The sequence below is a fragment of the Myodes glareolus genome, chromosome 26 (genome assembly GCF_982192425.1).
Source record: "Myodes glareolus chromosome 26, mMyoGla1.1, whole genome shotgun sequence".
In the NCBI taxonomy this organism is placed as follows: Eukaryota; Metazoa; Chordata; class Mammalia; order Rodentia; family Cricetidae; genus Myodes; species Myodes glareolus.
This window is the reverse complement of record NC_142051.1, coordinates 13,291,640-13,303,215: the sequence shown is the minus strand read 5'-3', so window position 1 is coordinate 13,303,215 and position 11,576 is coordinate 13,291,640. Positions and strand designations below refer to the sequence as shown.

Below are 11,576 nucleotides of genomic sequence, written 5' to 3'. Positions count from 1 at the left end.
TTTCATTTTTATTTTATGTATATTCATCTTATGATTTGCATGTGCATGTGGGTGCCCATAGAAGCCTGAAGAGTGTCTGTCATATCCCCTAGAACTGGAGATATAGGTGGGTGTGAGATGCCTGATGTGGGTACGAGGAACTGAACTTTGGACCTCTGCAAGAACCTCAAGTGCTCTAAACCACTGAGTCACCTGTCCAGGCCCTGACCATTAAACATTTGAGGCAGATTATGTGTTGAGGAAAAAAATAAATCTAATGAGACTGGAGAGATAGCTTTGTGGTTGAGAGCACTGACTGATCTTCTAGAGGTCCTGAGTTCAATTCCCAGCAACCACAAGATGGTTCACAACTGTCTGTAATGGGGTCTGGCAACCCTCTTCTGAGAGCCTGCAGGGATACGTGAACACAGAACACTGTATACATAATTAACTGAATGGTGATTGGTTACTTACTGGCCAGGGAAACTTGGGAGTGGAACAAGAGTCAGTCACAATAAAGTGGAAAGTGAACTACAGAACCTAAAGGGAAATAATCAAAAATACAAGGAAAAGCCAAAGCCAAAGTTGTGTGTTTAGAAGTCACAAACACTAAAGAAAGTTTCCAGAATGGACAAGGGATCAGATATGTCGGTAATGTTGAGATATTGGGTAAAATGGAGACTGAAAATTGAGTGTTGTGTTTCACAACACGGTGATATTAATAACTGTGGAATGATGGGAACAAATGGAGAAACTGGAGGTAAGAGAGAGGCCACCTGATGCAATACTCCATTCCTTTAACTCTAGCACTTTGCAGGCTAAAGCAGGAGGATCAACACAAGTTCAAGACCACCCTAGGCCACATAGCCACACAGCAAGACCATCAGGGGAAAAAGGTGTGGCCACAGCAAGTGTCCAACTATACTATGATGCCCAACTACTGGGCATCAAAGATTAAGGGGAACATCTAGGCTACTTCAGAGAACACCTCTCTTCCGCATGGGGTCAGGGGCTGGGGCTGCTTACGCTTCTGGTATCAGAAAGTAACTGGTAAGGTCCCTGTGCTCTTGGGATTCAGTGCAGGGTAAAGCAGAGGGATGGAAGGAGGAAGAACCAAACAGACAGAAAAACAGAATGTCAGTGATTATAAGGATGTGAAATGTGTGTTGAGGGTTGATGGTGGATAAGTGTAGGGTGTTCCTGAAATGCTCCCTGGGAGAAGCAGCTCGAAGCTGGGCCTCCAGCCTTTCTCATACCATGGGTAACATTTGGATTGTACACTCAGGTAGAACATGGTGAATTTGGGGAAACATGGAAAATGATTCACATAAAAAACTTCATTGATTTTTTTAACTAAAAATCAAAAGGAAAATAAAATATATGCCACTAGAGAGGTGTTTAAATACTGATTTATGTAATAGTTCCCAAACACTGCTTGTATCTGTGAACGTAATTTTCAAGTTTAGGTATTTCGCCTGAAAAAATGGCTAACTGTCTAGACCTATAAGCCACACCTTACTCCCAGCACTTGAGAGGCAGAGGCAGATGAATCCCTGTGAGTTCATGGCCAGCCAAGGTTACATAGTGAGACCCTGTCTCAAAACAACAACAAAAATTGGTAAAGTTGAAAATTCTTGTGCTAATGATGAGAACTGTTTCATATCCAATTTTACCTTCTTAGTACCAAGTATTTCAGAATAACAGAGGCTGGAAAGTCAAGAATACGCATGCCTGGGTCTCTGTGTGGTCAGCTTAGATATTTGAATAGGACACAGCAGCAGATAATGGGCAGAAATATGTCTGTGAACAAGGAAACAGAAGCTGACAATCACCACCAGCTCAGGAAGTCCAGGGCTCACCACCTCCACCGTCTTAAAGCCTCACCTTAAGCTTGTGTCCTTACATTCAGACCCTGGCTATCTGGAAGTGGTTCCTTGGCTTACACTTGGATGCCTCGGGGTATGTTTCCAACCCACAGGTCTCACTCCACCCTTGGTCATCCAAGGAACAAGGACCCATTTATCTTACTTGTTCTTCCTCAAGAAACTTTCAAAATATCTGTCTATACTTTCTTCACCCTTCCTCTCTCTGGGCTATCTAACCTCAACTCCTTCCTGACCCTTATACATCCTGCCCTGAAATTTATAGGGAAAAGCACTCAATTTGGCTATAACACGTAATAAAAAATTCTTGTGGAGGGTAACTGGGCAAGTATTTCAAAACCATTTTTACTCAGCAATCTTGGTTCAGGGAGTTGTACTAGAGAAATGTAGGTAAATACACAGATATGTGTGAGAACATTTACTGCAATGTCCATAACAAAAGTTAATTGCGAAGACAGGACATCTCTTAAGGTTACCGGATGCCCACACTGTACGATAACACAGAGACACTGAAGGCACAGTGCTCAAATGTCTTCAACAGAGAAGAAACTGTTAAAACACAGTTTGGACAATATAATCTTTTTTAATTTTTGTGAACTCGCATGTATACAAACGCAGAACAAAAGCAGGCAGTAGTAATTCCCCAAAGACATTATTAGCATTTTGTTGATAGATATATTTTCTTCTGTATGCAAATTTCTTACCACTAACAGAGTTGCTTTTTGCAAACTACGAAAGCAACTTAATGCTGTTTCCAAGTCTTCCCTTTCTACTTTGGGTTCGTTTTTCCCGACTCTGCCTCTGCCTCTGCCTCTGCCTCTCCCACTTGTGACTGACAGCTGAGGGAAGGTTCGTGAACAATCAAGAATGGACTTTCCAAGAAAAGGTAGATGTGCCAAATTCCTCCAAATAACAACGAAAGTGCACACCAGGTGAAAACAGGAAATAGTTTGTTGCAAGAAACAAGTGTCACTTCAAGACTCGAAGGCCACATCAGACTTCAGATGGGGGCAGAGGGGAGGTGTGTGCTCCACCTGAGACCAAAGGAGGGGATGAAAAGCATGTCTGTCAACACAGGTGGGGAGGAAGTTAAGTAGAGAACACCAACATCTCCGGAGGATCCAAAGAGACAGGGATCAATCAGGAGACAAGTAATTGGACAGACCAAGCCCACGATACCAAGCAAGACTCAGGAGCTGAACTGGCAAACCAAACAGCTACTCCCTGCCCCTGTCCCTTCCCAGACATGTGAATGATGTCAGGGAGAAAGGCTTACAATAAGAACTTACTGGGAGAAGCAGGAAAATGGATGTCTCAAGAGCATAACCCCAGGAAGTCACTCAGTCACGACCAGGAATGACATCATCAGGAATGACATCATCACACAAGCTTATCTCAGCTGCCTTCCCCTTGACCTCCATTCCAGTCTTCAGCTCTGCTCTTATGATGAAGCCCAGTCAAGATCTTAAAGCCAGGTCCAGGAAGCAGAACTCTGAATATACCCGAATATGCACAATATACCATTGTCTGGGATGTTCACGCTGAGTGAGACACACCATGCACAGCAGACTGCACCCTGAGGTCTCAGCTTCTCTTTTTCCTTGAGAACGTCCAGGGATCCAAGATCTTGGGAGGAAGTGAGGTATGGTCAAGAACCCCAAAGGTATCTCTTCATGAGCCGCCTCATGGCCCCTGTGACCTCCTTGTTCCTCAGAGTGTAGACGAAAGGGTTGCACATGGGGGTGACAACCGTGTAGAAGATGGATAGAATCTGGTCTGTGTCCCCAAGAGAATCTGCCTGAGGCCTCATATAGGCAACAGTCCCAGTCCCAAAAAAGAGTATGACCACAAACAAGTGGGAGGAGCAGGTCGAAAAGATCTTCTGACGCCCCTGGGACGTGGCAACGCCAAGGATAGCGGCAAGAATGCAGGCATAAGAGGCCACAATCAACGAGAAGGGCGTGAAAATAAAAGCAACGGTGACAAAGAGATTCCCCACTTCGCCCCAGAAAGTGCTCGCGGTGGCCAGTCTCAGGACAGGCAGGATGTCACACAGGAAGTGGTGAATGGTGTTGGCACCGCGGAAAGGCAAAGTGAAGATGAAGACAGAGTGAGTGGTGCCAGTGATGATGCCCGCAAGGTAAGAGACCCCCACCATGCCGGCACACGTTCCCTGGTTCATCAGGGTGGTATAATGCAGTGGACAGCAGATGGCAGCATATCGGTCATAAGCCATGGCGGTGAGCAAACAGCATTCGGTAATGCCGAGAAGGGAAAAGAAGTACAACTGCGTGAAGCAGCTGCCACGGGGGATGGTGGGGCGGGAAGAGCGCAGGTCAGCCAGCATCCTAGGCACAATGGTAGTGGTGTAGAGGATCTCCACCAGGGAGAAGTGACGCAGGAAGAAGTACATGGGGGAGTGGAGCGCTGAGTCGGCCAGCGTGAGCAGGATGATCAGAGAGTTGCCCAGCAAGGTAACCACATAGATACACAGTACACCCCAAAACAGATGGCCCTGGAGAAAGACAAAACCTGAGAATCCCAATAAAATGAACTCTGTTACTTCCGTACCATTGTCACCTCCCATTTCCCCAGAGCCAGACTAGAAAAAAAGGGAGCTAGAGAGGGGGCAGTCAGCCAGAAACAAAGGCTGTAGCAGTGAGAATGAAGAGTCGTCCATGAGAGCAGCCCAGCTTGCTAAAGATGATGCTGAGGAGGATGTTGAGGAGGATGCTGAGGAGGATGCTGAGGAGGATGCTGAGGAGGATGCTCAGGAGGATGTTGAGGAGGATGCTGAGGAGGATGCTGAGGAGGATGCTGAGGAGGATGCTGAGGAGGATATTAAGATAAAGGCTAAGGTGAAGGCTTAGAATTTTGGCAGCTGCTGCCTCCCACCCAGACCCAAAAAAAGGAAAATCAGAGAAGGTGAGGCATACTGGCAGATTTCCTACTCTTCTGAGATTTCTCAGACTGCCTTTGTTCCACTCACCCAGACAGGATCTAGGAGCAAAAAGTTGGGGACAAAAGCAGTTTCCTTCTAGAAGGTGTTGGGGATGTGGACAGAAGAGTGGGTGAGCAAACAAACGGCAAATAGTCTGGCAGAAGAAAAGTGGGCCCTCCCAGACGCAGAGACAGGAATGCAGAACTGAGGACCACAAGGGCTGTGGAGATTTTACCTGCGAATGGATCCCCAAGGCCCTCAGAGTGTCCCTCCCTGGAGCACATCACAGCAGTTCAGTTCCCTAGAGAGCTAATTCTCAACAGAGGGAGGAAAGTAGAGGAGATGGAAAACAAGAAGAAGCAGGGAGGAAGTGGCTTCTTCCTCTTCATTCACGCCTAGCCCTGAGCTCCCTGCTGTCTGGGTCTGGTGGGTCCTCCTCCTCACACCCAGACACAGCAGAGAAGCCGCATGTGGAGGGGAATGGTGTGTACAGGGTCCTTTTGCTAAGCACGAAGTGAGCTGGGCTCAGAACCCTGGTGTTCTAACTCTCTGACTGGTTTTCCTAGGTGGGATTGCCAGCCCTGGCCCCAAGGGCTACAGAAACCTTTCCCACTCGCAGAATTATTCCTTAGCATTCTGTCCACTCCTGGAAAACACCTTTTCTCCCACTGCTGGAGATGGAACACAGGGCCTTGTGGACGTTGGCTGGCTTCTTCACCGGACTGTGCTCCCAACACTCCCAGGCCTGGCAAGCATCTGTAAGCCTTTTCATAAAATAGTGTTAATCTGCAAAGAAAATAACTACTGAAATAACAACAGGCTGATTCTGGAAGAACTCCCGGCCCAGCACAGGGCTTTGACTCACCCTCCAGCTGCAGAGAGAAGCGGTAACCTTCTCACAGTGTCAGAAATGGGAAATGGTCTTCAGATCTCAGCCGCAAAGACGGCGTTCACAAGGGCAGATGACAGAGGCGACCTGAGAGGGTGTCTAATGAGTGAAGACAAGACACAGATCCTTCCAATTATGTCACTTAAATAAGAAAGGATGCTTTTCGTGACTGTGGCTTGGAACCCAGTCAGATAATCCAGAAAGATCTTCCAATTCAAGGCAGCCCATTGTCTGCTTGGCCCTTTCTGGTGTGCAGTTGTTAGAAAGAGTCCACGTCGGGGGCTCAGGAGATGGCTCTGCACTGAAAGTGCTTGCTACTTCTCCAGGGGTCTGGAGTTCAGTTCCCAGCACCCACATGGCAGCTCATGGCCAGTCTGTTCCAGGGTGTCCAACACACCCTCTTCACCTCCTCAGGCACTGCACACATATTACACACAGACAAACATGCAGAAAAAAATGCACATACACATAAAATAAAAATTTCTTAAAAGGAATTCCAAATGAGCCTTCATAAACACACTAGAGATTGCACACGTGTGCACGCACTTGCCCAAATGCGTGTGCACACACTTGCCCAAATGCATGTGCACACACACACACACACACACACACACACTCGATAAATTTAAAAATTAAATAATTAAATATTTTTTAAAGCATAGGAACTAGAGAGTACATCAGCAATTAACAGCATACACTGCTCTTCCAAAGGACCCATTAGATTCCTACCACCCATGTCATGGCTCCCACAACCACCCTAATGCTAGCTCCAGGGGATCCAACACCCTCTTCTGCCTCCAACTCACTCATGCTGGTAGGACGACTCAGCAGTTAAGAGCAATGACTACTCTTCCAGAGAAGCCAAGTTCAATTCCCAATACCGACACACTGACACATAATTAAAAATAAATCTAAAATTACTTCTTTTACTCGATGCCATTCAGTCGTGCCTCTACAGGCACATTTTGGCATGACACCTGGATTGTGGCATCATACTTGTGTTACCCCAATGCTGCGCTGTGCCATCACAGTGCTATGTCATGACATCACATGTCATCACTATGCTTCATGGTCTGGTCATCGTGTGACGTCACAGGGGTCAGCTCTATGTTACAACACCGCATTTTGACGTCATAAGCTCCAGGAGAACTAATGCCCGTGTCTGGCCTCCAAGAGTAGCTGAACTCATGTACACATACCCCCACAAAGGCAGACACATAACTAAAAATGAAAAGAAAGAAATTGACTTTTTTAAACTTTATTTTTTTTTAGACAGTCTCTCACTATGCTGTCTTAGTTGGCCAAGAATTAAATATGTAGTCTTAACAGGCCTTGAATTCACAGAGATCTGCCTATCTCTGCCTTCCAAATGCTTGGATTAAAGGTGTGTGCTGAAAAGAACCTTTAGTGTGTTTAAAATTGGAGCAATGTCTCAGTAGGTAAGAGTACTTGCTCTTTCAAGGACCCAAGTTCAGTTCCTATCACCCATGCCAGCAACTCTAACCACCTGTTATATCAGGTCCAGTGGACCTGGTGCCCTCTTCTGGCCTCCACAGACATGCACACACACACACACAGAGAGAGAGAGAGAGAGAGAGAGAGAGAGAGAGAGAGAGAGAGAGAGAGAGAGAGAGAATGACCAAGTATTGCCACCTGGGTGGCGGGGGGCTTTTAAGGGCATTAGGGGAAAGACACTCACACACTCTCTTGAAGGCTTCCTTCTCTATTCTCTATTCTATTTTCCATTTCCCCCCTCTCATGTTTTTCCAACAAAATCTTTTAGGCAATATCAGAGTCACAAAGTGATTATATTCCTCTTTCAAGTGAATGATTAGAGATAAAAACATGTTTTTATCTCCCTTACATGATTAAAAACAGAGTCATTCTGACAGCCCACATACATCTAAGTTTCTTATCACAGATTAGTAGATCATGAGCAAGCAAGGAACATTTTTTTCCTCAGCCACCTTTTTTGTTGGCAGACCGCAAAGTGATTACAAAGAAAGAATCAACCACTTTATTATCTATCTTGATAGGTAATCTTTTAAAGAATTTTAAAGTAACCACAAACCTAAACTTATGTACATAAAAAAAACAGTCAGTCAGCTGAACTCTGAATCTTTAAGGTGCATACCCGTTTATCAATAGTTTCTTATATCAGAAAATTGAGGTCAGGAATGGGTGAAAGGAATTAATCATCCATCAGCTAGCAACAACTGGGGTGTTTTGTATTTTCAATCCTAGTCTAATGTATCAGACAGCTCCGCTATGTGTCCCTATAAACTTCAGATTGTTTCCTGGGGTTAATTATCTTAAAAACTATTAGCAAGGCATCTGTTCTAACCTGAAGTTATTTTGAAGGTTTGTTTCAGCTAATGGTGCACACCAAAACCCATGACTGCATCTTTTCAGCATCAGAAGAATCAGAGCTGGCTGCTAGGTTGTTTTCCTTAATCATTAACCAGAGCTGTGATCTAAAGCAGTTCCTTAGGTGAAGTCATAGGCCCTAACTGTCAAATATATCTTTGTATTTATTTTTATTCATCAAAACTCTAACATTATTATTACCAATTAGATAGTACAACTTTGGGAAAAAGCATCTTCTTGACAATCCACACATAAAAATTCCCAGTAGAACAGGATGTATTCATGATATAAGCACACTATACTACAGGCGGGGGGGGGGGGTCTCCCCACATCCACTCAGACCATGCCAGGTACCAGAGAAAGAGAGCCACAACAAACATGTAAAGGCACAGCAGAAGCAGAAGACATCCCAGGGTCTATGGTCCTGTGGCCTTGCCTGAACAAGGTTCACCGGTCAGAGAGTTTCCTCCTGGGGGCTGACCCTTGAACTTCAATTGCCGCCTGATTGATGTGGTCACTGACAATCAGTGGTGTGTTAAAAGAACCAAAAATTATTCTACCACACCTAATATCTTGCATAAGTTATCTCACAAGCAAAATAAGATTTTCAAACAAGTAAGACTTTCTAAATAAGTCTTAATTTAGAGCAGTCACCTGTATTTTAGTTTTAGTTTTTAAGACAATACTTCTTCTAAGAGTCTGGGTTAATGTTGACATTCTAGGAACAAAAGGTTATACTGTGTTCAACACACTTTCAAACAATGTAGAAAGAATATGAAAAAGAGAGAAAACGCAAGTTGGTGAACTCAAAATGGTGTTGGAATGTTTGTGGTATTATTTTACTCTTTTTTCAAATTTGAAATAAAAGTTTGAACAAAAGTATAATGGTAATAAATACTTTTGAATATTTAAGAATTCCAAGGTGGATATGGTGGCTCACACCTACAATTCTAGTACTGGGAGACTGTGATAGAAAGATTGCTCTGAGCTTGAAGCTAGCCTGGGCTACAGAGTAAGAGACCATCTCTAAAACATCCAAATAACTTAGTTATTAGTTTGCCCTCTGTCTTAGATAGGCTTTCTACTGCTGTGATAAAACACATAACCAAAAGCAACTTAGGGAAGAAAAGGCTTCTTTCTTCTTGCGACCCATCGCTGAGGGAAGCCAGTCTTCTCTGACAACTCTAGTCTGTGACACATTAACAAGACTAGACTAGCTGGCCACTGAGGAAAATATCCAACGCTGACTTCTGGACTCTGCCTCAAAGTGGGAGAACCCAAGTCTGTACTTATTAGTGTGGGATTTGTACCAATTTCTAGTAGAAGTGAGGAAGGAGCATAAACCATAGATCAGCTTGGTCGACAATACCGCAGTCAAGTGACAAGGTCAGCATCAACACTGGTCAAGACTGAAGTTCATGTGTTCGTTAAGATATAAGGAAAACATCATCTCTGTGTCTTTATTCCCATAGACCCATGAGGAAAACATCTCCCAGACTCCAGTGGAGGTCACCAAAACAAGACAATCTGAGTAACTATGGAAACGACAACTAATGGAATATGTTCTCTTGGGTGGAGGTTTGGATATCAAGTAAGAACCAAAGAAATCTTGGGGGCTGGAGAGACAGCTCAGTGGTTTAGAACATTGGCTGTTCTTTCAGAGGACTAGGTTGATTCCCCAGCACCCACGTGGCAGCTCACAGCTGTCTGTAACTTCAGTCCCAGGGGACCTGATGCCCTGGTCTGGCTTCTGAGTGCTCCAGGCATACATGTGTTGCACAGGCATACATGAAAGCAAAGCACCCATACACAATAAAACAAATTTGTTTAAACTAAGGAAATCTGAATAAAATTCAGATGTTAGTTAGTCATTATGCATTAGTTCATTAATAGTGATAAAAATGCCGTATTAATTTCAAGTGTTATTAATAAACAAAGGGTTTAGTAAATGGGAATTCTAGATGCTATTGGCAATTAACTTCTTTTAATTAAAAACTATTCTAAATTGAAATGTTACTCTTTTTTAAATATTTATTTATTAGGTGTACAATATTCTGTCTGTGTGTCTGCCTGCAGGCCAGAAGAGGGCACCAGACCTCATTACAGATGGTTGTGAGCCACCATGTGGTTGCTGGGAATTGAACTCAGGACCTCTGGAAGAGCAATCAGTGCTCTTAATGGCTGAGCCATCTCTCCAGCCCCCAAAATGTTACTCTTTGAAAGGTTTCTGGGGGATTAGAGGTGCTGTGAGGAACGACAGGGAGGATTCAAAGGTAAGCTCAGTGCTTGCTTTGCAAGCTGAGTTCAGATCCGCAGCGTTCATATAAACAGGAAAGAAAAAAAAAACACAGTGGTCCACCCATAATTCCAGCACTGAGGCGGTAGAGATAGGTGAATTCCAGGAGCCTGCTGGCCAATCAGTAGAGCAAAATCACATGCCCCAGGTTCAGCGAGAGAACCTGTTTCAAAAACCAAATTAAAGACAACTGAGAAAAACATCCAATGCTAACTTCTGATCTACAAGTGCTTGCATGAAGACACACACACACTCACACACTTTATTAAGGATTTTTATGTTTGAGTTTTTCTCTTTAGGAGAGAACATTTGGGGAGTATTTTGTTTTTTGCTAGAGGTAGCCCAGGCTAGCCTCTAACTCATGATTCTCCTGCCTAAGCATCTGGAATGCTGAAATTATAGTCAAGTCACAAGACTTAAAAGTTTCTTTGCTGACATGAGAAGAAGCTTGGAATACATTGCTAAAAGAGAAAACATTAAGTTTCCAATACAAAATTTCTTCTGGTAGAGAGATACATACATACCAGAGTATTCACAAGAATGAGTTGGGTGAATTTGAAGAATTATTTATGTTTTTGTTGGTCTTCTGTGGCTCAGAGATTATGAGCACTGGCTGCTGTTCCAGAGGTCCTGAGTTCAATGCCCAGCAAGCTTGTGGTGGCTCATAACCGTCTGTAATGCGGTCTGATGCCCTCTTCTGTAGATGTACATGCAGACAGAGCTCTCATATACAGAAAATACATAAACAAATAATTCTTTAATATATATGATATATTGTGTATACAGTAGTGAAAACAGTACATAAAACATTAGCACAAAAAGAGGTTTGCACAGTTCTACAGCCCTGGTCACGGTGCGATCCCTCCGCCATTATTGCCACAGTTCCAGCCTCTCTCACAAGGTGGCCTATCAAGCGTCAGAGCTGCTCTAAAATTCTGGGAGTCAAACACCCCCCCCACCCACACCCCACACCCCACCCATCTGGGCCTCCGCTTTTTCCATCTTTCATCTGACGATCCCTGGAAAGTGCCAGTTTGTGGGGAACCGTTGCTTTAATGATCTGATAGCCTGAAGGAGGGACACGAGTCTCTTCTTTGAATTCCTTAGCTCCAGCTAGAGCGACGCACTACAACCAGGTAGGCAGCAACCACTGATGTCCCCGAGGCAAAGATTCCCTGAGCGCGGAAGAGCGAAGGACAAGGTATGAGGAAGCCCAGGACC

At 44.3% G+C, this 11,576-nt stretch overlaps 1 protein-coding gene across 1 annotated transcript; it reads right to left on the bottom strand.

Moving 5' to 3' along the window:
* Positions 1-3,510: 3,510 nt before the first annotated feature.
* On the bottom strand, positions 3,511-4,449 carry Or10p1 (olfactory receptor family 10 subfamily P member 1). Its single transcript, XM_048418785.3, has one exon. It carries the CDS (start codon positions 4,447-4,449, stop codon positions 3,511-3,513), a length of 939 nt encoding a protein of 312 aa, XP_048274742.2.
* Positions 4,450-11,576: the final 7,127 nt, after the last annotated feature.